Below are 24,001 nucleotides of genomic sequence, written 5' to 3'. Positions count from 1 at the left end.
ATAGGAGTATTAAAATAATTTTTAAGTAAGTCAAAAAAGTGGGGCACCTGGGTGGCTCAGTCGTTAAGCTTCTGCATTGGGCTCAGGTCATGATCCCAGGGTCCTGGGATGGAGCCCCGCATCGGGCTCCCTGCTCCGCGGGAAGCCTGCTTCTCCCTCTCCCACCCCCCCTGCTTGTGTTCCCTCTCTCGCTGTGTCTCTGTCAAATAAATAAATAAAATCTTAAAAAAAAAAAGTTGTTCAACGAAGTACTTGTAATAGGGAAAATTTTGTGTATTAGATATGTAGGACGTTTTCCGTAGTCTAGTTCTCCAGAGCTCTGTCCAGTATACTCTATGATTGAAATGTTCTACGTGGGCACTGTCTACTAGCCACAAGTAACTTTGAGTACTTGAAGTGTGGCTAATGCAACTGGGTAACTGAAATTTTTATTATTTTAATTATAGTTCATTTTATTTAATTTAATTAATTTTTATTTTAATTTAAATAGTCACAATTACCAGATGGTTGAATGAAACTATTCTAAGTGGTACCTATGAATCTGTTCTATGATCAACATATTTAAAATGTAGATGTCATCAAGTTGAATGAAAAGGGGGGTGCCTGGGTGTTTCAGTTGGTTAAGCAGCTGCCTTAGGTTCATGTCATGATCCCAGGGTCTTGGGATTGAGCCCCAGTTGGGCTATCTGCTCAGTGGGGAGCCTGCTTCTCCCTCTCCCTCTGCCACTCCCCCTGCTTGTGCTCTCTCTCTCTTTCCTTCAAATAAACAAATAAAATCTTTTTTAAAAAAGTTGAATGAAAAGGACCAGGTTTGGGGGGGGGGAATCCGGTGTTAAATATAATTCTCAAACTCAAACAAAGACATGCAAACTCAAGAAAAGGAAGGAGACTACCCTTTCTCTAGTGCCTTCCACATGCCAGTGTAGGTGCATGAATACATTATCAGTAGCTAGTAGCCTTACAGCTGGAAAAAATGGACACTCTGGACCTTATTCATACAGAACAATCTGAAAATTACTAATTGATCACCAATACATATCAGTGGTAAAGCCTATTTAAAAATTTCAAATAAGGCAAAACATTTTTACTTAAATATAATGTATGAAGACTAATATTGATAACCAGTAAATATCATTGTAATTATATCATAGTTTGAGAACTTTTGGAAAACAATGACAAGAATTTATGATTTTCTCCTTGCATTTCAAAAATAAGTAACAATGTCATCTCTTGTTTTTTTAAAAAAGAAATTTATTAAGAATTTTGGAAGAAAAACATCAAGGGAAAACTGGATTTCATGTGAAATCAACAAAAGTGTTATCCTTCTAATAATTGTACATTATAGGCTGTTGTAAAGCCTTGAAAAAATTTAATCTGCTAATGCACAGCACATCTTTTCTCTACTACAACACCAATTAATAATCATTGTTTCAAACCTCAGAATTTTTAGCTGTTTTAGCTACATGTGATTTATGTTCAAATATGATTTTATATGATTTGACACATGGCAAAACTGTCATTATTGAGTGATAAAAAATGTTCTACAATTGATTGTGGTGATGGTTGCACAATGCTGTGAACATACTAAAAACCATTTAACTGAACATTTTAAATGGATGAATTGTATGATATATGAATTGTATCTCAAGAAAGCTGTTTAAAATAAATAGATGGAGAAGTCATAAAGTCATTAGAGAAAGTAAATTTATTATTTTCCTTGCATATGTGGTATTTCACATGATTGATAAAGAAATTTTGCTTTCCTAGCATGTCCTGATATTTCTGTTCCTGGTTTTGTTTTATTCATCTTTTATCTCTTCTTTAAGAAAAGAAATTAACTGCTCTAAACATCAGCCTCAAATTTTCAGCATACCAATCAGTAATTTTGTTTTACAAAGAATGAAAATTGCCCAGTCTGTAACAGTTCAAGAAAATTATACATTTTCCACTAGATGGCACTGGTGTGCAAATAGTGTTGCTAGAATCTTCAGATTCTCACATCAATAAAATTAACATTGCCACATTGTTTTCATTCACTTTGATTGATCTGGGTAAGACAAAGAGAAGTGGAAAGTTAAAACAAGATACTTCCTTGACTTCCTAAGCTCCAGGGTAAACAGAGTCCTTACTTCACAGATACAGGATGTAAAGCAAGGAGAAATTATCATAATCTTGTGCTAAACCCAGAGTGAGAACCCACAATCCCTGACTCTTAGTTGCTGTCATACAAGTATACAATATCAAAAGTGGGGGAATGCATACCCTAGTCAAAGGGAACAAGAAAATTCATCTCCATTGTTCCATTGTACACATATTATCTCATTTGATGCCTAAGCTATGAGCTCCATATATATTATCTCATAAAATCCTAAGTATACAAACCCAATGTATTAACTTCATAAGAGAAAGAGAATGATCATTTTGTTTAATACTATATCACTTGAATATAGTACAGTGCCCAACACATAGTAGACAGTCAAAAAATTTAGTCTTTAAATAAGTGGATGAATTAACTGAGCTTAACAACTACCCCATTTAGTGAGTAATACTATTTCTCCTTGCAGCTGAGGAAACTGGAAGTTGGAAATATGAAGTGACTTGTCCAAACTCACACAATTCAGTGGCGAAAACATTTAACACAATCCGACATTATTTTGCACTATATATTTACGTGTAAGTTTTCCACAGTAGAAAGAAAGCTCTCTGAGGACAGGGATCATGTTTTTCCTTCTCCTTATTGTTGTGTCTAGCTCCTTACACAGAGCTGGCATGCAGTTGGCACACAATAAATAGTATTTATCTGTTTAAGTTCAAAGCATCCCAGATCTTAGCAGCCTGGACTTGAACATTCAAAGAGCTCTACTCCTGGACCACTTTCTGTTTCATTCTTTTCATTTTATTCCAACTCCACTACAAAATCCAGATCTCGTTTCTGGATTTCTCCTAGTTTCCCACTGACCTCTCCTCAAGTCCCTATAACAAGAAGTCTTAGAAGTCAGTACGCATTCCCACTTTGCTTTCCATTAAGATTTCTCCTAGTCCTAGAGCTGAGCAGTCCACCCTTTCAGCCCTCAAATCCTCAGGGGTGTCTGTGGGAGTTGAGCAGATCAGCAGACGGAGATGGTTCTGGTTTTGGCTCTGTTATTTGTATCCCTACTATCTTTGGCTATTCCAAGGGCCTCGATTTCCTCATCCCAATTTTCTCAACAAATCAGGCTGGAATTGGATTATCTCAAAAGTTCTTTATAGCTCTAAAGGCTATAGGGTTTTTAACTTTATCCAGTAATGGTCTTCTATTGAGCTTATGACCAAGATGGCAAACTTTGGGGGAAGAATGCTTGGGCTCTAGGGGTGGGAATAAAGCCAGCGCTGGGAAAGCCTGTGCACCAGACAGTGCTGTTCTGGCCACAGGGAATGTGGATGGCACACCTGAGTTCGAGCCTCGTTTCCGCGGGATTGGACTCCCGGACTGGGTCGGCCTCCCCACCCACCGGACCGCTAGGGGGCGGTGCAGGCAGCTCCCCGGAAGCTGGCACCAGGCGCGGCCGGACCGCGGCAGGCGCCCGACTCTTGCGTCTTCCGGAAGCGGAGCGCCGGACCCACAACGGCTGGGTGTGCAAAGCGGCGGTGGCGGGCGCGGCGGAAGCGAGGAGACCTGAAGGGGACCCGGGCCTGGCTCCCGCGCCGGGGTGGAGCAGCATGGACGAAGCAGGCAGCTGTGCGAGCGGCGGAGGCTTCCGGCCGGGCGTGGACAGCCTGGACGAGCCGCCCAACAGCCGCATCTTCCTGGTGATCAGCAAGTACACGCCCGAGTCGGTGCTGAGGGAGCGCTTCTCGCCCTTCGGCGAGATCCAGGACATCTGGGTGGTGCGGGACAAGCACACCAAGGAGTCCAAGGGCATCGCCTTCGTCAAGTTTGCCCGCAGCTCCCAGGCCTGCAGGGCCATGGAGGAGATGCACGGCCAGTGCCTCAGCCCCAACGACACCAAGCCCATCAAGGTGCAGGTGCCCGGGTTGGGATACCCGCGGGGGTGGGAAGGGATGGGGCCTCCCTGCACCTGAAGCTGTGTCAGCGTGGGGTCGGGGTAGTACAGCCCCTCCTTGGGGCGCACTGGGCAGCGCCTGGCATTCCGGGGGCGGGAGGATGGCGTTCGAGAGAGGGGTGCGGGGGTTTGGACGGTGCGGAAAGAACGTCCGCCCCGACTTGAGCTGCAGAGCTGACTGGGCCTCCCTCCACTCCGGCCGTCACCACTACGCAGCTCTGGACTCCACCGCCCACCTCTGAACCGCCACTCTCATAACCCCGTTTACCATGTATAAAAACAGGTTTTGGTTTTGTTTTTGTTTTTGTGTTTTGCTTTTCTTCAGGCTGGTACTGAACTTATATACAACTTGATAAAAGTGTATGAAACTGGCCTCTCTGGTGTTGGGCGTTTGCCCAGCACCAGACGAAAGTGTACATGTATATAATGTTTGAATCAAGGTGACTAAAACTGCTGCTATTGTATATTTGTCACACTATTGTGATTTTTAAAATCCTCTTAACTAAGCCCTCTTTGTGAAAGTAGTAATGGCATACGTTTTGTTATTGCCACTTTTCTTTGAAAGCAACCAAAGTAAACTGCCTCAAGAAGAGCCAAATCAGGGCGCCTGGGTGGCTCAGTTGGTTAAGCGACTGCCTTCGGCTCAGGTCATGATCCTGGAGTCCCGGGATCGAGTCCCGCATCGGGCTCCCTGCTCGGCAGGGAGTCTGCTTCTCCCTCTGACCCTCCTCCCCCTCATTCTCTCTGTCTCTCATTCTCTCTCTCTCAAATAAATAAATAAAATCTTTAAAAAAAAAAAAAGAAGAGCCAAATCCATTGTGATGGTAGTGTAGTGGTATTGTTATTTTTTTTAAATTCTTTTTTTTTCTTTTTTTTTTATTCTTATGTTAATCCCCATATATTACATCATTAGTTTTAGATGAAGGTATTGTTATTAAATGCTTCTTTGTATACTCTTACTTCACCCTGGAGGTATTTATATTGTTTCCGCACTTGTGTAAAATTAAGATAACTGACACGTGGCAGGAAGGGTGATTTTGAGAGTTATTTGGCTTTATCTATGCTTTCAGCACAGTGCTTGGCAAAAGGTAGGCCCTCAGTATATCCTTATGGTCAGTAGTAGCCAAAATGCCATTCCTTACTGGCTGTGAACTCAGTTCAGGACCCATTCCTGAGGATCTGACAGTTGCTTAAACTGTACCCTCACCTGTCCTGTAGAAAAAGTTGCTGTGTATGTAATTCTGTTGGAGACTTCCACAAAATTCTCTTTTCCTCGACTTTTTTCCCCCCTTTTATTCCTCCCATTTACTACAGAAAACTGGTAAGAATATTATTAATACTGACATAAATGAAAGACAAAGATATTTCAGTCTCGGAGGTCTTCCCTATACCTCCATCCACAAAAGAGAAGGAGCACAGGAGTATACCAGCAGTACGGTAGACCACCATAGACATTCCCTTTATTTCCACCTCCCCAACTGTCTGAAATGGAGCAGAACAGATCATCAATAAAATGAATTGTAAGGCCACAGCATATGCTAGATCAGGGGTTGACAAACTTTTTCTGTAAGAGGACAGATAGTAAATATTTTAGGCGCTGTGAGCCACATACAGTCTCTGTGACATGTTCGTTGTTTTAACAGCCTTTTAAAAATGTAAAAACAATTTTTAGATCATGGGCTGTAGAAAAACAGGAAGCTGTGGTTTGCTGACTCCTGTCCTAGATTGGTAATTTTTATCTCCTTCTAATTAAATTAGCCTAGAGCGTTTTTTTATACTTTTGAGTATAACCAGAGATCTCTGGGCAACCCAAAAAGTGCCCCAAATCTCAAACCCATATAATCCCCTTTCCTTGATTAAATTCCTACAAGAGAAGTAAAAGTCCCAGCACTGAAATGTACCCTCCCTTTTAGCCGCAGAGAAGTTACTCCCCAAAATAATTCAAGTTTAAGTTGTTTTCCACATTTTGGTCCACTCAGTTTCAGCCAGAAGTTTGTTGCACTACAGGACCGAGCTAGACAGTCTAAGTTCATTCTTCAGCAGGTTCAGCTTCGTCTGTCTTTCACTGGAATGTAGTTTCTTTGTGTTTCTTTTTGTTTTTTCTGTATTTCCCGTTAAATTAATTCAGCTTCAACTTTTCTCATGTAGTTTGCTTTTGCAAAGTTCCAAAGGATCTATAAGACACATAAGAAAATTATAGCCCTGGGCCTGCAGCCAGAAAAGATTGGCTAAGTAAGAGTTATTCTGTGACCAACTACATTATCTGGAGGAAAGGGGTAAAGTCTTGGTTTTCAGCTTTGCAAGAATGTCTCTTATTTAGAGTCTGTAGTCTGAACATAAAGTCTCAGGAGAAATCTCCATTAGGTGGTTAATTATTATACATGTGTTCTGCTCAGACACTGCCTGCCTTGTTGGAAATTTGAAACACTCTAGACTTCTAAAATTTAGAAATTTGGGATCCGATGACACCTCCAGTCTCAAATCTTAACTTGAGACTCTTTCTTTTCCCCCAGTGTCTTCCCATATTCGTAAAGGTTTCCTAATTTATTTTTCTATTGATCATTCATTAGTGATACGTCCACTAGACTGACTTTCTAATGGGTCATTTCTGTATTACTAAGTACTCTATTACTAATACCTCATACACTGCTAGTGTAAGTTTATTGAAGGAGTAACAGTAGACTCTAGGAATATGTCTCCAGCTGTATCTTGTCAACAAGGCCCTATACCTCTATGACAGCTGTTTTCTAAGCAAACATACGATCTTCTGTTTCATATTTTTGAAATCCCATGGGTTTATAAGTTCTCTGTCCTTTGGGTTGCTGCCTCCTACTCTGGAATTCCATAAGTTGAGGTTTTCTCATACTTGAATGGTATACAGCCGCCCCTTTAAAGTAGAAGAAGGAAAAAGAAACCTTAAGGGCTTCGTGTGGTGATTTATATTAATTGTATTACATGTCTTCAAGTTATAAAAAAACAAAACTAGTCATTAAAATTCTTATCCTTATAGCTCTGTACAAATCCACAATCCTAATTAGAGATTTTAACATTCCTCTAGGATAATATAAAACCAAAACAGTTTTATAAAGTAATAAGTAACAATCTAGTATCATAATCCAAGTAATAAATCTAAGTAATCTAATGTCATAGATGATGTTTCAGTAAAACTAAATTGCTAATAGTAGAAAATGGAGCCTCAGGTAGTCCTGTGCATTTTCTTGCTCACATAAATCATTTGGATGGTCCCTGAGGTGATCCAGAATATGGTTATGTTACCTTTTTTAAAGGTTAGTATTAGAAAGAAAACAGTTAAAAATAATGACATTCTAGACTTAAACCCAACTATATCAATAATTACATTAAACATAAGTAGACTTAATGTGCCAATTAAAGGCAGAGATTATCAGGATTTATAAAAAAAGAAAGACCAAACTAAATACTATTTAAAAGAGACATAAAGATACAAAGTGGTTGAAAGTTAAAGGATAGAAAAAGCTTGTGTGATGTCATACAAAATGGTCTTCAACACAAAGAGTATTAACAGAGAAAGGGCAATTTCATAGGAATAAGAATATCAGTCAAAAAGTACATAAGAATCCCACATGTTTATGCAGCCAGTAATACAGCTTCAAAATACATGAAACATTATTGATAGAACTAAAAGGAGAAAGATAAATTTGCAATCAGGTTTTTATACTCCTCTCTTAGTATCTGATAAAACAACTAGATAAAATCAGTAAAAATGTGATATTTAGATAATACTATTAATCAACTGTAATTGGCATTTATTAGACACTGTATTCAGCAACTACGGAGTATACATTCTTTTTCAATGCACTGACTTCCTCTTGGCAAACAAAAGTGCAAAAGTAAGTGCAGACATTGGTATTATATAAAATGTCATTGCAGTAAAGATTGCTTTAAAAAAACTTTTTGACAAAACGCTATTACATTGTGTTTAACCTAACATGACTCTCACACTAATAATGAAGTAAGTATACTTAAGAAATAGGAAAACAGTTAACTGATTTTTTTTATATTATTTTTTGGATTTTGTTTGTTTCTTAGGTTTTCATTGCTCAGTCCAGATCATCTGGAAGTCACCGTGATGTTGAAGATGAAGAACTTACGAGAATATTTGTTATGATACCAAAGTCCTACACAGAAGAAGATCTGCGGGAAAAATTTAAGGTATTTATGTTTTCTAATCAGCTAGTATCTGTGGTAACTTACAATCCTAAATTGGTTGTATGGTTATTAAATCTCAAGTGTTGTTTGAGTTAGATGATTAGATTGCTGGTAGAGAATTAAGGAACTGTTTTTAAGTCACCTATTTCCATCTAGTTTTAAAATATTAAACCTAGAATAAACTAACTTAAAAAAAAAATAAAAACTGAAAAATATTAATGATGGTATTTTCCCCCATATAAGGAAAACACAGATTCAGGAAAATAAAGTATAAAGCCTGGAGTTTTAAATTAGGTCACATACCTGGTAGGTGGTGGAACCTGCTCTTGGTCTTTACACTTTCAAAGTACCCTCTCACCACTCTGTTGCTCTCATATAGAGGGGAGTCAAGCAAGCCTGAGTGTGTGAACTGTATTATCTAGTATTGATTATAAGCCTGTGGCATGTAGATGTATTTATTCACAGAAAGGCTCATCCTTTATAGAATTTTTGTCCTAAAATTAAGCCTTTGAAGGAGTTCTATTTAAAGGAAAAAAAACTACAGCTCTGAACCGTATAGCAAGATTATAGTCCAGGAAATTTGAAGAGAATTTTAAATCTCTTTTTAGCCATTGATTTTTATATATGTGATATACTTTCACAAAAATTATTAAAAAGCAATTCTTAAATTGTTTTGAGTTGTAATTTTTCATCCTTTTTCTAATAAGTTTCCCAACACTATGAATCAGGTGGGCAACAAGCAAGAAAGAAAAGAAACAAATAGTGAAAAGTAATTTTCAAATTTTCTCTGTCCTACCCCAAGTAAGAGTTGAATAAAATATCTCAAAAATAACAACTACCAAAAATATATATTCCATACTTCTTCCAATAGTAAGAAGGAAGTTTTTATCTTACATATTTATAAATTTTTATGTTTTTCTGAGTGAACAAATATGACATTTTTATCCAAATGTATAATAATTAAGTTGCTAACTGGTTACGTGAGAATTTTACAAAATAAAAAATAAACACTAAGGGGGCACCTGGGTGGCTCAGTTGGTTAAGCATCTGACTCTTGATTTTGGCTCAGGTCATGATCTCAGGGTCGTGAGGTGGAGCCCTGCATAAGGCTCCACACTCAGCTCGGAGTCTGCTGGAGATTTTCTCTCTCCCTCTCTCTCTGCCCCTCCCCCTGCTCACACACATACACTGTCTCTCTCTAAATAATAAATAAAATCTTTAAAAAAATAAATACTAAGAATTTGTATCCCATATTTCTACCAACATTGAAAGTAAACTTTTACCCATATTTTTCACATAGAGAATTGACTTTCTGAGTACGTCAGTGTGTTTTAGTGATACACTTTGAGAGGCTCCTCTTCAAAAGAATACATAATCAGTTATGTCCTGTTAGAAGGCAGACAGCTGTAGCTAATGTTTAGTGTGTCCCAGACCCTTTAGGTCTATTAGTTCATTTAACTCTTAAAATAACCCTTTGAAGTAGGTACAACTTTTAGCCCCATTTAACAGGTAAAGAGAGGCACAGAGAAGATAACTAAACTGCTCAGTTAATAAGGGACTGAGCTAAGATTTGGATATGGAAGGTTCAATTCCAGCTTGTAATCACCACTGAGCAAGACTTTGGAGCTTTCCAAACCATGTACACATTCTTATGTGCCCTCCATGACATGGGCAAATTATTTGATTTCTCAAAGACCCAGTTTCCTTGTCTGTGAAATAAATAGTATAACATATATAGATATACAAATATATAATATATTGTGTGTATATACATATACGTACGTATATACATACACGCATACATATTATATATATATCCTTGAAGAACTGTTGTAGCAGTAAGATAATATATGTAAAGCAAATGCTCAGAAGATGAAAATCATCATTATTTTGGTTGTGTTATTATTTGCCTATATCGTTAGTATGGTTCTTTTTCTAGTGCCTAATTAGTTTGTGACATTTGGATTCTGTTATTAAAAATGGCTGTAAATTCTAATTCTCCTTTCTAGTTTTGCCAGTAAGGGACACAAATAAACTTTAAGTTCTGAAATAATCTGTTCAGTTATTGATTTTGACTCCTCTAAGATCATTTCTTTTAACTCTCATAGGTGTATGGAGATATCGAGTATTGCAGCATTATTAAGAATAAAGTAACTGGAGAAAGTAAAGGTTTGGGTTATGTTCGATACTTAAAACCATCACAAGCTGCCCAAGCAATAGAAAACTGTGATCGAAGTAAGGATATGTTCATTTAACATATTAAAGACTTCTTAAAAACTTTTAATTATTCTAAATAACTGAATTTAACACTTGGTTTTGCTAATAACCATACCTGCTAATTTAATCCTAGCAACGGGAGTTTAAATATATGTATATACCTAAGATGAAAATTATTTTGGGGCTGTGATTAAGTTTTCATTGAGGCACTGTCTTGAAGAGAAATATGAGCAATTGCATTAACTTAATAAGTGAAAATACTGTTGCCACATTTTGGTTGTTATTTCTATAGTAATTTAAGATTTTTAAGTATTAAAAAATTGACTTACCCTTTCAGGCTTTTTTAAAGAATATTTTTTCTTTGTATTAAAAAAATCCCAAATTTTCTGTTATATTTGTTCATGTTTAACCTAAACCTTAAATAGAATTAAGTATATACTAATAAACATAAAGGTTGAAGTTGGGACTTAGTGTAATATTTGCCCACATAGGTAACTAAATATATATTGGGTTAATTTTGAGCTAGAGTGACATTAATTGGATCTTTTGCTGTTGCTGGTATATATAATGAAGAATAAGAATTTTAAAGAAGCCAGGGAAAATATCGTTTGTTGTCATACTCCTGGTTATATTGACCTTGAGAAATGAGGAATAATTAAATTGGTAGGTTTTAGGGTATTATAAAGATCTATGTGTACTGGAAAGAATTATTGCTAATCAGTAGAATTCTTTTTTTTTAAATTATATTTTATTATGTTACATTAGTCACCATACAATACATCATTAGTTTTTGATGTAGTGATCCACGATTCATTGTTTTCATATAACATCCAGTGCTCCGTGCAGAACGTGCCCTCCTTAAATAACCTTAAGATACACACCAAAATTTCCTCTCAGATCCTTCTGAATTTCTCAGTCAACCAGCATTAATTGAGTACCTATGGTATACTCAGCAATATGTTAAGTAAAAAGATACAAAGGGAATAAATATATAGCTTTTAAGGAATTTAATTATATTGGGTAGCCAAGATCTAATAGACAAAAAATAGTTAAAGAATAATAGAAGAATTTTTAAAAGGCTCTTTGAAAGCAGGGAGTATGTTTTATTTGTCTGTTTCTGTCATTCCTAGTACCTAGTACTGTTAGTTATAGGCCCTCTGTAAGGATTTATTGAGATCTCTATCAAAGATACTGCCATTTTTAATAGACTCAATAAAAATTTGCCAAATGAGAAAATGTTTAAAAATGTGTGGTGTGAAGTGGCCGGTTAGCTCAGTTCGTTAGAGCGTGGTGCTGATAAAAATGTGTGGTGTGGTCCAACAGTGGTGAGAAACAAGTGCACTGAGAGCATGAGAACACCTCTAGAGGTAAGACTGACATCTGGTATAGAGTAGGCAGGAAAGAGGGTGAGAGCAGTTTTAGCAAAGGCACAGAGCTGGGAGTAAACATGTCTTTGCTTAATACTGTGAAGGCAACAGTCTGAAGAAAGCGTAATAATCCTGTTGAGAAATTAGGAGATAAAGTTAACTAAATACATTGGCACCATATATGGGAGGTTATAAACAGTTCAACCTCAGTTAGGATTCCCTTGTAGATTGTTTTAAAAGCAGAAAAATAACTATTAGGACAGTTGATCTAACCACAGTATCAAGGATGGATTTCCAGAGAAAGAATTCAAAGTGACTGGTTTTATCCTTTTAGGAGCCACTGAATAATATGATGAAAGCTATGAACCTTCTCCTTTGAAATATGCCCATATGCACATATACATAAGCATTTTGTTTAAAGTTTCAGAGAGTTCATGGAACCTTCCCACTTTTTGAAGCTCATCTTTGAGCCCCTACTTAAAACCTTTGATCCAGAGGCACAGAGACCACTTAAAGAGTTGTTGTAATTAATTGAAGGGAATCTGACTTAGAAACAAAGGCAAAGAAATTAGAGTAAAAGATAACATCTTGTAAGTGTATTTCAAAGGAAGAATCTTGCTAACAGATTGAATGTGAAGAGCCCTATAGGATTTTGATGTTGAGCCAGGGAGAACGAGCCATGATGTTTTTTGTAATAGCGGGGAGACTGGAAAGGATAGGATAGAATTGCTGATCTTTCATGTCTACATTGACCCCACTTTTTATTTATTCTTTGCCATCTTCCAAAAAGCAAGTAAGTAGGTCTGGTGCAAATGGCCCTTGTGTAGATTTTGTTTTATACAATTACAGTTAAAAGCTAAGCACTAGCAATAAAGTATATTTGCAGGTGTGTTAAATTTGCTATGAAGTTTGAAAGTCATAGATTCTCTTTTTCAGGTTTTAGGGCAATCTTGGCTGAACCTAAAAATAAAGCATCTGAATCCTCGGAACAAGAGTATTATAGTAACATGAGGCAGGAGACATTGGGACATGAACCTAGAGTAAATATGTTTCCATTTGGTGAGTAAGGTATCCTTTATTTTAATAGTATAAGTAGTATATACAATTGGATTTGGATTTCATAAAATATTCTTTAGTCTGTAAACCTCACTTAGTGAATAAAAGTTAGTATGGGGTTTTTTGAGTTTTTCATGACTCCTCATGGTCTTAATATTTAACACTTGTGTAACTAGTATTTAACACTATGTGTAACAGAAAACTATAATTGGAAATTATTATATTATTATATAAATATATATTATTATATTTTATGTATAACAGAAATATAATTATATGTTTATATTATATATAGTTATATATTTCTATGTGTAACAAAAAATAATAATTCCAATTATAGTTTTCTATGGTTAGTTATGTATTATCTAAATATTAAACTACATCACTGCCACTTTTTTTGAGTGAGCTTCTGCCTCTGTGTAGGACCAAAAAGTATGAAAGACCTATCCTGATATCCCCTCAGTGTGAGTCCTAAGATTTTATCCCTAAGGTACTGCTGCTTTAAAATTAGGGCTAGAGAAAGGAGAGGAATGACAAAAGTAGAAGTTAGCCAAAGGGAGAAATGAGTCATGAAAGTAAGTCCTGTAAATGTTATTTGGCATAAACTTTCTTTTAGGTGAAACCCGTACCATATTTTGCAGTTTTGCATACTAAACATATTCCTCTGAAGTTAGACTACACATTTCTGCTTATATTTCTGTGTCAAAGGCAGGGGAGTGGGAAGAGTTGTCTGTTTTTTCACCATTGGTCCCTCTGATAGTGCTAATGACCAAGAACATACTACAAAACACAGTGCCTTGGTCCAATGCAATGGACTTAATGACAGCTCATCTTCCTTGTATCTAAAATGTTGACTCTATAGAAATTAAAAGATGTACTTTTTTTTTATATTGTTGGAGAACAACAATCTGAGTTTTCAAGTTTCGACAAGAATGATAACAGAGGCCAAGAAGCTATCTCCAAACGCCTGTCAGTTGTATCAAGAGTTCCTTTCACTGAAGAGCAGCTTTTCAGTATTTTTGATATAGTACCAGGATTGGAATACTGTGAAGTTCAACGAGATCCCTATTCTAATTATGGTAAAATAATGTCTATTACTTTTTAATATACTGTGTTTTGTTAAAATGTCTTTTCTCCAGTGGCACTTCTTATGTCAGATACTCTTTCTTTGACAACTTTATGTTTTCTTTTTCTCCACTTTAAACTTTCAAATACAATGATACCTTAATAAATAAGCCCCTGAGAATATATCTCCTTTATATAAGTCATTTATTTTTATTTATTTAAAAGATGTTATTTGTTTATTCGACAGAGACATAGCGAGAGAGGGAACACAAGCAGGGGAGTGGGAGAGGGAGAAGCAGGCTTCTCGCTGATCAGGGAGCCCGATGCGGGGCTTGATTCCAGGACCCTGGGACCATGACCTGAGCTGAAGGCAGATGCTTAACGACTGAGCCACCCAGGCACCCCAGGTCATTTGTTTTTAAAGAATATTTTAACTCCCACAATATAGTGTTCTCTCTTTCCAGTTGTACAACCAGAATACCTCAGGATGGGGTCCCTGTACTCCTGATTAATGCTAGGCAAAGTTCTAAAACCCTTAAAGCTCCCTCCTCGTCCCCAAGTGTCTCTCTTTTTTTTGTTGTTTTTTAAACTTTATACCTCAAAATGAAACTCCTTCCCTTCATTTCAAACATCTAATTGCTCTACTTCTCTCTCTACTTCTTCCCAGTCTTAATTATAGCAAGGCTCTGGGGCGCCTGGGTGGCTCAGTCAGTTGAGCGTCTGCCTTTGGTTCAGGTCTTGATCTCAGGGTCCTGAGATTGAGCCCCATGTCGGGCTCCCTGCTAAGTGGAGAGTCTGCTTCTCCCTCTCCCTCTCCCCCCCCACCCCGACTTGTGTTCTCTCTCTCAAATAAATAAATAAGATCTTTTTTAAAAATCTGAAGCAAGGGGCGCCCGGGTGGCTCAGATGGTTAAGCATCTGCCTTCGGCTCGGGTCATGATCCCAGGGTGCTGGGATCGAGCCCCACATCAGGCTCCTGGCTCAGCGGGGAGCCTGCTTCTCCCTCTCCCTCTGCCTCTCTCCCTGCTCATGCTCTCACTCTCTATCTCTGTGTCTCAAATGAATAAATAAAATCTTAAAAAAAAAAAAAAAATCTGAAGCAAGGCTCTAATATCAGCCATTTGAACTTATTAACTAGTTAATTGGTTAAACCTAATACCTAGTGTTGGCTTAACCATCTTCATAATTTTTTAAGGTTTTTTTTAAGGCTTTTTGAAAATGGAGTTATTGTGGCATAATGGAAAATGGTTGGCATTCCATTTCACATTAGACTCAAAATGCAAATCCCAGCACTGGCACGTAGCTCTGAGACCTTGGCAGTTTGCTTATCCTTTCTGAATCTCTTTCTTCATCTGTAAAAGGGGATTATTAATACCTTCTATGCCAAGGTTAGATAAGAATTAGAAATGCTGTATGTAAAATACCTAATGCAAGTCCTGGCACATAGTAGGCACTCAGGAAATCTCAGGAGCTTATTGGTTTGTTTAGAGAATTGGAGGGGTGGTATAGAGAAGTCATACTTGGCATCTCTTCTAGTACTATAGATACACTCGATTTAGTCCTTTCCGGGTGTTATGGATGTAAGGGGAAGTAGGAGAGTGAGTCACGTCATCGGGCTGGCAGGCCTGGAGTGGTACCACTTTTCACACAGACACTTGCACTTACTATTACTCTACCCAGCGCTGGTCTCTTAGCACGACTACCCGTCTGAGCCTACTTTGGACCATCTCCAACCCTAACCCAACCTTAGACTATCATTCTTTATCCTGACTCTAAGGCACACACTTTGTGTTTTTTGGCACATTCATTATTATGTATAATTCTATTTATTTTGTATTTCTTTCCCTTTTATCTGGTATGTTGAAATGTATTTGTTCCTTTACCTTCTATATCGTTTTTCTAGTTGAGTATGTCTGATAAATAAATATATGTGTTATTGGGCACCTTTTTATTAATAGAGGTATCATCATAGAGTTCTATCTGAATTAGTTTTATATGTTCATTTGCTATCTGAATTTTATTTTCATTAAAATGTTGGGGTGCTTGGGTTTAGAAAGGAACATGAAATTATAGCAGTGTTTTCCCCCAAGTGGGTTATATTGCATATATCGGTTATATATTATATTATATTATATTATATTATATTATATTATATTATATGATATGTATGGGTTATATATTACGAAAACTTTTTGGTTGTGTTACAGGCTCATGGGCTGTCCATATGTGGACTCCAGTATAAAATTATCCCCCCACTACAGCATCACCCTCCTGAATTGAAATCTATTTCCTTAGCTGAAAGCTCTCCAAAGAAATGTGAAATATGTGACTTCTAATCTGAGAGCCTCTGTTCCCTACCTTTTCTTTTTCATAAATAGCACTTTTCCTTTCTCTAGCACTGCAGCAAGCCTGATGACTGTATGCTTTTATCAGGCTATATATTCTCCTCATTTCATTTCCTACTCAGTATGATAGGGAAAATTTTAAAATTTCAAAGCAGATTTCAAAGAATAAAAATGTAAGAAAAACTGTTTGGCTTTAGGTATATCTATCATATAAGAAACACCAATATCCTAAAATTAAATTCTTTGGACAGAACTTACTCTAATAATTACACATTTTCCTTAAAATATCATGTTTATATTTTTGCCAAAATCTGGTTTAGACTTTGTAGGAACATAGCTGTTGCACATATGTATAAGAAAACTTTGTTTTCTGACCCATTTGACTCTGTGTTAACTAGTTATGTGATTACAGGCCATTTCTATATTGTTTGATTTTGTGGCAAGACAGGCTTTGGTACCTTGTGTTCTTTTTAACTCCTGATATTCTCTACTTTGTTTTAGGTCATGGAGTGGTTCAGTATTTCAATGTAGCATCAGCTATTTATGCAAAATACAAGTTACATGGGTTTCAGTACCCTCCTGGGAATCGGATAGGTGTTTCCTTCATTGATGATGGGAGTAACGCAACAGAGTAAGTACTATCTCAGGAGGGTTTACAGCAGGGCTTTGGGTATACATGATGTGACTTGAAGAATAAGAAGAGAAAGCAGTTGACCTCTTGGGTGAGGAAGTCACACAAAATAAGTTACAGGTCAGAGACTGAATATTTCTAGTTTTCTGTAAATTATCAGTTCTTATCTTTAGTCTTCTCAGAAAAATGGCAACGCAGATGGTAGCAGCACAGCTTGCATCAATGGTGTGGAATAACCCAAGTCAGCAGCAATTTCTGGTAAGTAGGTAAGAATTTAACCTCTATCATACATCAGTAGGCTATAAAATAAATGTGGCCTTTGTTTATTACCTATGTAAGAAAATTTTCAGAGCTACAGTACAAGATCACATAGAAGTCATGATATAGATCTCTTTAGCTCTTGGCTTAAAATCCTTAAAGTGCAGTTTTTCTTATTTTGTACCTAACTCTTCAACAGCAATTTGGAGGAAATTCTGGATCACAGTTGCCTCAAATCCAGACAGACGTTGTACTTCCATCGTGCAAAAAAAAAGCCCCTCCTGAAACTCCTGTGAAAGAAAGACTTTTTATCGTGTTTAATCCTCATCCTTTACCTTTAGATGTATTAGAGGATATATTCTGGTAAGATTTCAATTCCACGAAGTTACGTTTATAATATAATTGATTTAAACCAGTCATTTAAGCCCTCTCACAAACTTGAAACTTCCTATATCTAATACTTATCAGATAGAAATGATTTGCTCTGTAGTTTAAAAAATTCCTTATTTCTATCACCTTTTAAAATATATGATCATTTCTTTCTCTTCTTTATTATTTATACATCTTAATTCTCCACACAGAATTTCCTGTTACTTTGTTTTGAAGACATAAAACAGTATTGTTTTGGGGCGCTTGGGTGGCTCAGTCTTTAAGCGTCTGCCTTCGGCTCAGGTCATGATGCCAGGGGCCTGGGATCGAGCCCCGCATCGGGCTCCCTGCTCGAAGCCTGTTTCTCCCTCTCCCGCTCCCCTTGCTTGTGTTCCCTCTCTCGCTGTCTCTCTCTGTCTGTCAAATAAATAAAATCCTTAAAAAAAAACAAAACAGTATTGTTTTGAAAAATTGCATGCATAAAATGGACAAATCATTTGTTTCTTGATAGAAAATACATCTGTGTCGACCTTTCCTCTAGAATTCTTTTTATATAACTTTTCCTTAGTGATTGTAATACAGCTGAACAGAGTAGCATTTTCTATTTTGTCAGCACTCTGTTGGATCTTTAAGGATTATATTGAGTAAACAATTACTTGATTGTAAGGAAGAGTACATAATAAGTGTAGAAAAAGGAAGGCTCTTGTTTATTTTTGTGTTTTTAATAGAACTCCTTTAATCTTAACTTTTTTCTTTTTGGTCTTTTTCCTATTTGCCTTATAACAGGGTTAGCAAAGGAAAAAAAAATAAGCTCACTGAAGAGCTGCACAGAACATCAGTAGTTCGAATATTTTGACTTATTTAACTGATTCATGTAGTTTATTTCTTGAACATTTCCTTTGCGCCAGGCAGTCATCATGCTAAGTGCAAGAGACATTGTGTAAACAAAAGATATGATGTAAATAAGACATAATAGTTCTTGTCCTCTGAGAGCTAATCTCATGTAGGAGACAAGCAAGTGAATAGGATACTACAACCTAGTGAGGTTGGTGTTGTGAAAAGGAATGTCCAGGCTATGAAATACATAAGGGGAGCATCTATTTCTGAAGTTCTAAGAAGCAATGTATAATGGAGACCTGACAGATAAAAGTAACTTAGCTAGAGAAGAAAGGATTTGGGGGGCAGGGGTGGTTATTTCTGCAAGAGAGAATGTGAAAGGAGATGGTTAGAGTATGGAATTTGAGAGACTGGGAGGGAGGGTGAAGTGGGAGAGGACAAGGCCTATGTCACGAAAGACCCACAAGCTATGTTAGGGAGTTTGTCTTCACCCTGGATGGGATTTTTAAGGAGGAAATGATCAAATCTCTGTTTTAGAAAGATCGCTAGAAAGACAGGGTAGAAAATAGATTAGAGGGACAAGCCCAAAGGGCAGGGAAACAAGTGAGGAAGGTATTAGAGCATTCCAAGGAAAAGATAATGACCAGCTGAATGAGGAAAGAGACCTGAGTGAGAATGAAGAGAACTTGACTAATAGAGCACGTGTTTGAAAAGGAAGATTGACTTGAAGATTGGATGTGGGGAGAGGAATGGAAGAGGAGTCCAGAATGGACCCCAATTTTTGGACCTAAACAGTTGTATTTTTATCAATTTCATTTGATTTTTTTTTTTTTTTAACTTTGTTTCAGTCGTTTTGGTAACCTGATCGAAGTTTACCTCGTGTCAGGAAAAAACGTGGGGTATGCCAAGTATGCAGATCGAATAAGCGCCAATGATGCCATTACTACTTTACATGGAAAGATCCTAAATGGAGTCAGACTTAAAGTTATGCTGGCGGATTCCCCAAGAGAAGAATCTAACAAACGACAAAGAACTTACTGATTCTTGAGGTAAGCCCTTTTTAGTCTGAATTTTAAAAACACGTTGGCTAAATATTATAGCAAGAGGAATATGTATAGAGTTTCTTTTTAGGGATTTGGAAGCTGTCAGTTAAAAGCATTGTGACTTAGTGCTTGGCTAGTAAAACCAAAGGTTGGGTTAATTTCACAATATATTTTTTTAAACTTGAACTTTTTAAACTTAAATGTTTTCAGTGTTCACTGGGAGAATGTTTTTGCCCTTCTACAAAATAAAATCAGATTTCAATGTAGAAAGTTAAAGTGGGTTTTTTTGTTTGTGAATGTTTTAATATTAAGAATTTAATTTTTTACCATATGTTTAACTTTAAAATTGAAATAGTGCTAAAGATTTTTAATTTAGAGGATTAATGTCAATGTCTTGAGTTACAACTTAAGGTAATTTGTAATAACCTTTATAAAGAGTGTTTTGACATCTCACTAGTGAAATGCCTAAAAAGCAATATCAAATAATACGTCTTTTTGGACCTTTTGAACCTAGATGTTTTTCTCTGGACTTGTATTTGTGAGTTTGTGCATTAAAACCAGACATTTGAAAAGTATTCTCATGTGTATATATGTATTAAAAAAGGAACCCTGCCAATTTACCAAAAACTCTTGTCTATTATAATGATACATACAGCCATATGAATTTCTTTTTCTTTTAGTTTTCAGAGATCAAACTTATATTTCTTTTTCTGTGATAGTCAACACATATCTCCATGGCTTAGGGAAACATTCTTTAAAGTAGAAATGTTCAACTCTTTCACTTTTTTTATTCTGGAAATGAATTCTGAGTTTCAGGGGTAGCTGAGAGTTTCCCTGTTCCCACACACACCAGCTTCCCAAGTCCACTGCTGGTCAAATGGTAGCAGTTGGCAAGTACTTTAGATTGACTTGGAAGTTACTGACTTGAAAGCAAATTTCTTTTACCTCCGTTTTCTTTCTGACCAATTATGGCGACTAGCAGGTATCAGAGTGAATTGTCTCAATCCTTACTGCTGATGACCTTTTTTCTAATAGAGCAAGTCAGGTGATTAGTTCCTCCTTCCTAGAAGGCAGTTGGCAATAGGAAATGCCCGTTGGGCCCATTATGAATAATCCTAATTTAAAAATGTCTTGCAATGTTTTATTTAATTACAAAATTCATTCCCATTACCCAATACAATGTAAAAATATTAAAATGCCAGTGAAAAAGAATTAGCAAGTCCTTCTTAAAACAAAACTGTTTACATTTACAAATAAAATGTTAAGACCTGAATTCTGGTTAGACAAGCTATCTTCTAAAATAGCACACAAAAATGTGTTTGTGTCTGAATATTTTAATATATAGCTAACAATTCTTTTATTCAAAGAATCTTTGTCCTTAAAAAAGGACAGTAATACTAAGTTCTTAATATGGGGAAAATATATGAATTACTCTTGTGGTTGAGCCTTTCCTAGTGATTATTTGTATAGTATAAAAATATTAAAAATCAGAAGATCTGGCTTGGAATTCTAATTCCGACGTTTAACTGACTTGATTGGGCAGATCTCTTCACCTTTCTGAGGCTGATTTTTTTAATAGGGTTATTGAGAGAAAATTCATCAGCAGAATTCCTTATAAAATATAATAATGTTTTGCAAGTGTGAGCTAAAACTTGCCTTGGTGATTTCAGTGAATCTTTGACATATCATCTTACCAGAATGGTCAGAAACTAAAAGTGTAATGATACAAAATGTGGCCAGCTGCTGCTGTGCGAATGAAGCTTTATAATACCACGTTTTCCCTGTAAAAGTGATGTACATTTATCCCGTTCCCTACATCAGAGGAAGTACCTATTCTTCAGCATGACTATTCATAAAATATAAATCTATCCTTTTTCCCTTTATTGAACCATTGTACCTATTCAGAGCAAAGATAAAGTAGGTTCAGGTTAGCTAAAAATGGTAGGACATAATCAGCTGTATTGGTTTTGAATGTCTTAAAAGTTGCAGCACGTTTTTTAAATTTATTTTTGCGGTAGATTTTCTGTTTACTGTGGACTCCATGAGATTCTCCTCCTTTGTTGGTATATTAAATAAATGTATTATTTTAAGGTTCAATAAAATAATATGAAAGAGTTTCCCAAATTTTACAGATTACAGCAGGTGAATTTCTTTGGGAGGGGGAGCATTTTTTTTATTTGTTCCCTTGATTTCAAGGGACAAGCACCACTCATAAAGGCTGGTTCCTTTTGTCTCTGAGAAATAGGCCTAGGATTAGGTGAGCTACACCTATGAAATAGGAAAAGAAACTGGTCTAAGAATATAACTTTGAAAGTAATTGAGTTCTATTTTGAACTGGGTTTAATGTACAAAATATGTTTCTCTTTCTATTTGAGGAAAATAAAAATTTTAGTATTTCAGAGCATCCTGATTTTGCATTAATTCACAGCATTTTCCCTTCAGAAATTCAGTACCTGCTTGCATCGTCCTTCTGAGTAAGTTTGGTTTTGCTTATTTGGGGACATCTGTGATTAAGTAAGCAGATAACATTGGTTATTTTGAAATAAAAGAAATTCCTAACATTTTAGGAATACTAAATACAATAGCTATTTCCTTTCAGGTGATGATTTTCATACTTCTGTTGTGTTCTTTCTACAGAACAAAGACTAAATAATGACATAATCCTCAGCTGACTGACTGAAAATGTGACTGGACGCACTCCCTGTGGACAGTTGACCGCTTTTTTTTCATATACCTGATAGTCTGTGCACAACATTGTTTTGTCTGGGGAGCACGGATTGTTGACATGTATTTTTGAATTCACACTTCAGTGCTAAAACTAATATAATAGTTGTTTCTTAGAGCAATATGTTGTTATATGTAGCAGAAATAAAGTTTTCTTTGCTTGACTAAATCATGCCTTATTTATGTGAAAGAAGAGAATAAAACATATAACAGTGTTTAGAATTTGACAAAATGACATATTTCATTGATTTTGAGATGCACATTTTTTCACATTTTTATATTTCTGAAATTGGACACATCTTGATATCAATTGTGTGCCATACTGTAATTGACAACCTGTTTTTATTCCTTAATAGAACAGAAACAGAGGTGCTTCCTTCAGTCAGTTGCATCTGAGATTCAATAAAATATGGTAATTGCTGCTCAACCTACACATGCAGATTGGCTACATACTTACACTTAATCTGAGGCAAGAGCCAAAAGACATATCAGAAATATTTTATACTGTATTTTTATAGTTATGCCAAAATTTGTTGGTAATTTTATAAAGATCTTTGAAGATTATAGAGCAATGGTAATAAAAAAAAAGAGTTTTAGGTTATTATTGACAATAAGTTTAAATAAATGTTAGTGGCTTTGCAGGAGGGTGGACATTTTCCCTTATAAACACAAGATATAATGGCCACTGTAAAAACGTTACACGTAAGTAACTTTAGAACAGACTATGATAGAAAGAATAGTCATTCCAAAAAAGGATTAAAAATTAGGACCCTACTCTGCTTGTATTTTGAAAATCCAAGAAAAATTTTTAGCTGCTCTTAAGGTGAATAATATGTATCAAAAAAGGTATATCTAAGTCAGAAACTCAGCATCTTAAAGAAAGATAGAAAGATACTATAAATGGTATGCAGTTATTAAAACCACTGAATTACCTCCTCAATATGCTTCTCACATTCTGAGTTAAACTAAAAATAATGAAAGATTAAATTCACTGAGCATAATAGAGTATTGCAGTTTGACATCTCTCCATTGAAAAATTGAAATCCTTTTTTTGAATCAGTAATTTTAATAAATTTAGATAAGAAAATTTCCAATCTCATCTTCCCAGGCAGGACTTACTGAGAATGGAATCTTTGTGAACCAAAGGGCATATTTTGAAAGGAAAGTAAATGCTCTCGTTCGAAATGAAAAAAAAAAAAAAAACCTAAGTGAGGAGATGAGGATTAATTACCAACAGGTAGACTTATTCATCCTGAACTCATTTACTGTGCACATAGTTCCATTTTTCACGGATTGAAACCAGATTGTGTCCTACAGGTTATCAGACTCTACCACTCAGTTAATACTTGAATTCCCCCAGAAATAATATCTGGCAGCTGGTTAATCTAAACACTATAAAAGTAGGGAAGGCATTCTCTTAACTCATACCTGAGTCCATTGCATCTTCGATTAATCCTCATAATTAACAAAAGTTGATTCCCCACAATTTTCACCTTATTAGTCTTTAAGTTTTTCACTGGGCCATATGATGGCTTTCTTTCTTTTTATTTTATTTTATTTTATTTTATTTTATTTATTTATTTGACAGAGAGGGAGAGACAACGAGAGAGGGAACACAAGCAGGGGGAGTGGGAGAGGGAGAAGCAGGCTTCCCGCAGAGTAGGGAGCCTGATGCGGGTCTCGATCCCAGGACCCTGGGATCATGACCTGAGCCGAAGGCAGACGCTTAACGACTGAGCCACCCAGGCGCCCCGATAGCTTTCATATACCCTCCTGACCTCCAAATTTTCTATTTGGATGAAATAATCCCAATTTCTGCATTCCGCATTTAAAGTCAGGGAGCCAGTTTCAGCAACCA

The 24,001-nt window shown here is 36.3% G+C and overlaps 1 protein-coding gene across 4 annotated transcripts; it reads left to right on the top strand.

Moving 5' to 3' along the window:
* The first annotated feature begins 3,562 nt into the window (after positions 1-3,562).
* On the top strand, positions 3,563-22,312 carry RBM45 (RNA binding motif protein 45). Of its 4 annotated transcripts, none has more exons than XM_081814107.1 (10): positions 3,563-4,005; positions 8,112-8,234; positions 10,340-10,466; positions 12,752-12,874; positions 13,771-13,950; positions 16,783-16,912; positions 17,086-17,170; positions 17,370-17,533; positions 19,225-19,425; positions 21,862-21,893. In XM_081814107.1, exons 1-9 carry the CDS (start codon positions 3,700-3,702, stop codon positions 19,415-19,417), a joined length of 1,431 nt encoding a protein of 476 aa, XP_081670233.1. In that variant the 5' UTR covers positions 3,563-3,699; the 3' UTR covers positions 19,418-19,425; positions 21,862-21,893. The 4 variants fall into 4 exon arrangements, with proteins under 4 accessions (XP_081670233.1, XP_081670234.1, XP_030883917.1 ...); XM_081814108.1 differs by having other exon boundaries at positions 21,848-21,893; XM_031028057.2 differs by lacking the exon at positions 21,862-21,893 and adding an exon at positions 22,057-22,312 and having other exon boundaries at positions 3,564-4,005.
* Positions 22,313-24,001: the final 1,689 nt, after the last annotated feature.

This window comes from Leptonychotes weddellii, chromosome 3 (assembly GCF_054177405.1).
Source record: "Leptonychotes weddellii isolate Sample4059 chromosome 3, ASM5417740v2, whole genome shotgun sequence".
In the NCBI taxonomy this organism is placed as follows: domain Eukaryota; kingdom Metazoa; phylum Chordata; class Mammalia; order Carnivora; family Phocidae; genus Leptonychotes; species Leptonychotes weddellii.
Note: the sequence above shows the minus strand (reverse complement) of the source record. Positions and strands in the feature narration are given on the sequence as shown.

Bases quoted from the DNA above. Each gene is read 5' to 3' on its own strand.
- RBM45 (XM_031028057.2), top strand. From the start codon at position 3,700: ATGGACGAAGCAGGCAGCTGTGCGAGCGGCGGAGGCTTCCGGCCGGGC. The intron at 13,951-16,782 runs GTAAAATAATGT...ACTTTGTTTTAG, and splicing joins AGATCCCTATTCTAATTATG to GTCATGGAGTGGTTCAGTAT. The intron at 17,534-19,224 runs GTAAGATTTCAA...ACTTTGTTTCAG, and splicing joins GTATTAGAGGATATATTCTG to TCGTTTTGGTAACCTGATCG.